The sequence below is a fragment of the Sinocyclocheilus rhinocerous genome, unplaced genomic scaffold (genome assembly GCF_001515625.1).
Source record: "Sinocyclocheilus rhinocerous isolate Xijiao unplaced genomic scaffold, SAMN03320098_v1.1 scaffold302, whole genome shotgun sequence".
Lineage (NCBI taxonomy): Eukaryota > Metazoa > Chordata > Actinopteri > Cypriniformes > Cyprinidae > Sinocyclocheilus > Sinocyclocheilus rhinocerous.
Window position 1 is genome coordinate 65538 of NW_015638976.1, and position 6965 is coordinate 72502.

The following is a 6965-nucleotide window of genomic DNA, read 5'->3' on the forward strand; positions in this document are numbered from 1 at the left end:
AAGAGGAGCATGCAGGGAAATGATGTCAGTTCGAGTCCTCCAGGTTGCCGCTCTTTTGGTCAGAATTGTCGCACAGGCGGTCCATGATGCTTTGCAGGCTGGGCTTTATAGTAAACACTTCATTTTATAGCGTCTTTGTAACTTTACATTTACTTACTATAGTAATAACATCAAAGCATGAATTACCTGCAAATAACTCTATAGTATGTATGTTAATTCATATTACTCAGTACTGTAATAATTACACTGTAACAAGAAAATCAAGTAACAACTCTCACCTCAATCTGTGGGTGTTAGTTTAAAAAAACGAATATAATTCCACCAACGGATCACATTTAATACACTTTAATAATAATCGATGAAACACACAGAGTAAATCAGTGCAGTGAATTGGTCCAAATGATTTTATTAAAAAATGTCATCTCAGGATAATGTAAACAGTTTAAACACCATCTAAAAATCAGCGGTTCATCTGTAACACAAACTCGACTACATGTAAAACTCTGTTCTAGAGGATCCGTGACGAGCAGCGCTGAATATGACACGCGTGATCAGGTTTGTTCAGAGGCAGACAAGCAACATTTGTCCATTTTATACACACAAAACGAGAACTGCTTTCCTTTAGCGTCTCAAGAGGAGCATGCAGGGAAATGATGTCAGTTCGAGTCCTCCAGGTTGCCGCTCTTTTGGTCAGAATTGTCGCACAGGCGGTCCATGATGCTTTGCAGGCTGGGCTGGACGATGCCCATCAGGGGTCTCTGGGAAGGGTCTCCGTTCCAGCAGGCCTCCATCAGCTGCCAGCACTCCTCGTCAAACGTGGGCAAACGCTCCGGCCGCGAGCCTGAAAGCAGCAAACGCACACGGAGTTTACCCAGAGTTCACAGCGCAACGTCAACACGATCCGCCGACTGGCGTTCGTTACCTTTCTTGACGTTGGTCCACAGCTGGTCTTTACTGGAGCATTTCTCAAAGGCTTCTGGGAGTTTGACGGAGCCGGAGCAGAGATACCAGAAGAGGATCCCAAACGCGTACACGTCGACGGAGTTATCGTACTTTCCTGCGCGAAAAAACCCAAGCACACGTACAATCAGAAACTGTAACGTAAACCATAACTACAGTAAGGTTTTTCTAAATAAATAAAAAAATCTTTAAAAAAGTTCATATGTTGTCAATCATTTTCATGGACCAATATAAAAAAACTACCATGATAATGAAAATTTTTTCATCATTTTAAATTTGATAATAATTAAAAAAATTATCACTTTATTGTCCAATATTAAAAATCGCATACTATTTTGTTACCATTAAATTAATACTTTAAATTTTTTAATCATTTAAAAATCATTTTATCATCTGATATGGAAATTGCATAGTATTTTGGCTAATTAAATTACCATAAAATTAAACGTTTATAATATTAAAATTATTTTAAAATTTATAATTTTTATGACCTGATGTTAAAATCACATACTGTTGTCTAAACAAATAAATAAATAAAAAAACACTAAAAACTAAAATCAATCATCAATAAAGCATTAAATGCTAAAGAGCTAATTTAAGCATCACAACATTATAGCGAACAGTATGGATAATCATTTTGAGATTTGCTAAAGACTGTTAGATTAAAAAATTAAAGTGAGTGTTAGATGACAAAGGTAATCTAAACATATAAAACAGAAGAAATGAGCATGAAATATTATTTATATGATCATTATTATTTGCTATTTTAATTGTTTTTATTTAATGAAAATGCTAATAGTTTGGCCAGTGTAAGGAATGGCGCAGAAAGCGACCGGTTAGTGACCTGTGAAGAGTTCTGGTGCCATGTGGATGGGCGTCCCCACGATACTGCCGGACATCATGGCCTCGGGTTTACAGAAGCCCAGGTCAGTGATCTTCGCACGGTTCTGTTTGTCCAGCTACACAGAAGAACACAAACCCACATTATAGTGCGTGATGAAGGGATATGAAGTTTTATGAAGGGTTATGAAGCGCTATGAAGCATTATGAAGGGCTATAAAGCATTATGAAACGTTATGAAGCACTATGAAGGGCTATAAAGTGTTATGAAGCATTATGAAGGGTTATGAAAAGCTATAAAGCATTATGAAGCATTACAAAGTGCTATGAAGGGTTATGAAGGGCTATAAAGCATTATGAAGCACTATGAAAGGTTATGAAGGGCTATAAAGCATTATGAAGCATTACAAAGTGCTATGAAGGGTTATGAAGGGCTATAAAGCATTATGAAGCGTTATGAAGGGCTATAAAGTGTTATGAAGCATTATGAAGGGTTATGAAAAGCTATAAAGCATTATGAAGCATTACAAAGTGCTATGAAGGGTTATGAAGGGCTATAAAGCATTATGAAGCACTATGAAAGGTTATGAAGGGCTATAAAGCATTATGAAGCATTACAAAGTGCTATGAAGCGTTATGAAGGGCTATAAAGCATTATGAAGCGTTATGAAGGGCTATAAAGTGTTATGAAGCATTATGAAGGGTTATGAAGGGCTATAAAGCATTATGAAGCGCTATGAAGTGTTATGAAGGGCTATAAAGCATTATGAAGTGCTATGAAGGGTTATGAAGGGCTATAAAGCATTATGAAGCGCTATGAAGTGTTATGAAGGGCTATAAAGCATTATGAAGCGCTATGAAGTGTTATGAAGGGCTATAAAGCATTATGAAGCGCTATGAAGTGTTATGAAGGGCTATAAAGCATTATGAAGCGCTATGAAGTGTTATGAAGGGCTATAAAGCATTATGAAGCGCTATGAAGGGTTATGAAGGGCTATAAAGCATTATGAAGCGCTATGAAGGGTTATGAAGGGCTATAAAGCATTATGAAGCGTTATGAAGGGCTATAAAGTGTTATGAAGCATTATGAAGGGTTATGAAAAGCTATAAAGCATTATGAAGCATTACAAAGTGCTATGAAGCGTTAAGAAGGGCTATAAAGCATTATGAAGCACTATGAAGGGTTATGAAGGGCTATAAAGCATTATGAAGCGTTATGAAGGGCTATAAAGCATTATGAAGCGTTATGAAGGGCTATAAAGCATTATGAAGCACTATGAAGGGTTATGAAGGGCTATAAAGCATTATGAAGTGCTATGAAGGGTTATGAAGAGCTATAAAGCATTATGAAGCATTACAAAGTGCTATGAAGCGTTAAGAAGGGCTATAAAGCATTATGAAGCACTATGAAGGGTTATAAAGCATTATGAAGCACTATGAAGCGTTATGAAGGTCTATAAAGCATTAAGAAGCGCTATGAAGGGCTATAAAGCATTATGAAGCGCTATGAAGTGTTATGAAGGGCTATAAAGCATTATGAAGTGCTATGAAGGGTTATGAAGGGCTATAAAGCATTATGAAGCGTTATGAAGGGCTATAAAGTGTTATGAAGCATTATGAAGGGTTATGAAAAGCTATAAAGCATTATGAAGCATTACAAAGTGCTATGAAGCGTTAAGAAGGGCTATAAAGCATTATGAAGCACTATGAAGGGTTATAAAGCATTATGAAGCACTATGAAGCGTTATGAAGGTCTATAAAGCATTATGAAGCGCTATGAAGGGCTATAAAGCATTATGAAGCGCTATGAAGTGTTATGAAGGGCTATAAAGCATTATGAAGTGCTATGAAGGGTTATGAAGGGCTATAAAGCATTATGAAGCACTATGAAGCGTTATGAAGGGCTATAAAGCATTATGAAGCGCTATGAAGGGTTATGAAGGGCTATAAAGCATTATGAAGCATTACAAAGTGCTATGAAGCGTTATGAGGGGCTATAAAGCATTATGAAGAACTATGAAGGGTTATGAAGGGCTATAAAGCATTAAGAAGCATTACAATGTGCTATGAAGCGTTATGAAGGGCTATAAAGCATTATGAAGCACTATGAAGGGCTATAAAGTGTTATGAAGCATTATGAAGGGTTATGAACCGCTATGAAGAGCTATAAAGGGCTGTGAAGCTTTTTGAAGAGCTATGAAGCGCTATGATGCGTCATGAAGTGTTATGATACATTATGAACCAATATGATGCGTTATGAAGTGTTTGATGCGTTATGAAGTGTTTGATGTGTTATGAAGCACTATGATGCGTTATGAAGCACTATGATGTGTTATGATGCGTTATGAAGCACTATGATGCGTTATGATGTGTAATGAAGCACTATGATGCGTTATGAAGTGTTGTGATGCGTTATGAAGCACTATGATGTGTTACGAAGTGTTATGATGAGTTATGAAGTGTTATGATGAGTTATGAAGTGTTATGATGTGCTCTCGTCACAGAGAATCAGATGGTGGACGCAGTTCCTCACCAGAACGTTCTTCAGCTTGATGTCACGATGCAGCAGACCCTGACTGTGCAGGAACCGAATCCCCTCCACCACGTCCAGAGCGATCTGAAGACGCTCCTTCAGAGACAGACTGGCCTGAGAGAGACAGACACGTCAATCACAACCACAGACAGACAGACAAACGGACAGCTGTTGTTATGATGGTACCTTCAGTCCCGCGTAGAGATCTCTGTGTAATCGCTCCATAATCAGCAAAACCGCAATACTGGAGCCGCCACTGTACGAGTGGTCGATAACCGACCCGTGGAGATTCACTAAACGTTCGTGTTTAGGCAGAGACCTGATGGACACAGAGAATTTTAATGATTAAACAATAATAAAAACAAATACTACTGCTATTTGTATTGAGTAAAAAAAAAAAAATAGTTCTTATTATTAATTACTAAAAATACAATTAATAATAATAGAAATAAAAACAGTAAAATTACAACTAATAGCAATTTTAATAAAAATGATAAGCACTATCATTATTATTATTTAAATAATTAATGAAATAATACAATAAAAAATACTGAATGAACTATTAATATTTTCTTTCAATAAAAAGTCATAAATAAAAATAATAATTACATTTTAGTATTATTATTGTCATCATTTTTAAACAATAAATGTAATTAGAAACACTGCACTGGAGTGGTGTTACCGTGTGTAGTGGAACTCCAGCGCGAGGTCGTTCCAGTGCTTGTCGTCAGGAGGAACGACTGACTTTAGGGCACACGGGTGACGTCCACCCCAGCTATCACACAGATACACCACACCGTACTGACCACGGCCCAGCTCACGGCCCATCTTCGGCTTTCCTGAGGATACACACACACACGCACGTACTCAGACTGACATCACACACGCACACACACCATGAGATCCGTGTGTGTGTGTCTCACCGTGCAGCAGAATGTCTCGCAGCGATCGGCTCTCCAGTGACAGGCGGGCGAGTCGAGGGGCGTGATCCTTCACACACATACACAGACAGAGACACACACACACACACACACACACATCAGTACAGGACTTTCATCACGGTAACAACACCAATGACTCTCAATAGAACAGACAAAACTAATATACTACTGAAAAACATAATAAAAAATAAATAAAAAAATTCCCAAAAATTACAGTAAAATATTAAAATACTATTTAACATGAACTGAATATTAATCATAATGGCGATATTAAATATGACTTATTTATTATAATAAAAAACAAAAAAAGCACACATAATTAAATACAGATAAATAATAAAATACCTAATATAATAAATAATAAAATTACACTACGTAGTATGAATTAATGTAATGTAAAATATTATATTTTAAAATACAACATTTCCTAATAACAACATATATTACATATGAATTAAATATATATAATAAAATAATGAAATAAGAAAACTGATTTATTATGAATACATGTAATAAAATAAATTATATACTAAAATTCATTAAATATACTGGAAAAATTAAATACGAAAAAAAACATACACACACACACACACACACACATATATATATATATTATTACTGTATCCTACTATACTACTACTATATTCAAATTAATTCAACTTACTGTATATTACTACATATATATATATAATTCTAAATTTTAAATTTAAATTAAATGTAACTTTAATAACTGTATACTACTTATCATACTGTATATTATACGTTTATATGAAATTAACATGTTAAAGAATACAAATGCTTACTGTGTGTGTGTGTATATACAGTATATATATATATATATATATATATATTAAAAATTTCATTAAATGAAACTTCAACGTATATTACTTAACATACTGTATATTATATGTATATATATGAAATTAATTAATATACCATGTTAATGAATATAAATGTTCACTGTATATTACTTAGATATTACATGTAGAAAAATTCAAAAATTACAATTATTTTAATTGAATATTACCAAATATTATTTTTATCTTTAATTACTGTATATTACTTCATATACTGAAGATACGGTGTATTACTGTATTGTATTACTGTATTTTGCTTAAATATTATGTTATATATAATTATAAAATTAAAATTAATTTAATATTACATATTAACAAAATTACAACAATTAAATATTAACTATTAAACATGCTGTATATTTCTTATATGCTTGATATTATATATTGTACAATTATAAAATTACAATTAATGAACTATGAAATATTAACAAAATATGAAAATTAAATATTAAACACTCTACTTAAAGACGATATTTAATTATAACATTAAAATTAATGAAAAAATATATATTAACAAAAAATGACAATTAATATAGCTGTATATTACATAACATACTGTATATTACGTATATATTTTTTTGGAAAAGCAATTAAATCAAAATTAATTAAATATTGCAATCATGCTTGAAAAATGCTAACGACATGTTAGCAACATGCTAGTAACTTGCTAATAATGCTAGCGACATGCTATTAACTTGCTAATCATGCTAGTGAAATGCTAGCAACATGCTAGTAACATGCTAATCATGCTAGAAACAGGCTACTCATTTGTTAACCATGCTAACAACAGGCTAGTCACTTGCTAATCATGCTAGCAACATGTTAGTAACATGT

The 6965-nt window shown here is 33.8% G+C and overlaps 1 protein-coding gene across 1 annotated transcript in view; it reads right to left on the reverse strand.

The window, feature by feature from the left end:
• Positions 1-386: 386 nt before the first annotated feature.
• The window catches only part of LOC107750704 (dual serine/threonine and tyrosine protein kinase-like), a 16929-nt gene continuing 10350 nt past the window's right edge, over positions 387-6965 (reverse strand). Inside the window, exons 5-11 of the mRNA XM_016566214.1 lie at positions 5257-5323; positions 5016-5172; positions 4520-4652; positions 4334-4447; positions 1805-1919; positions 923-1057; positions 387-841 (exon numbers count right to left, since the gene is read on the reverse strand). Of these exons, the coding sequence (XP_016421700.1) occupies positions 657-841; positions 923-1057; positions 1805-1919; positions 4334-4447; positions 4520-4652; positions 5016-5172; positions 5257-5323 (906 nt within the window). The 3' untranslated portion in view covers positions 387-656. The remainder of the gene's footprint in view (positions 842-922; positions 1058-1804; positions 1920-4333; positions 4448-4519; positions 4653-5015; positions 5173-5256; positions 5324-6965) is intronic.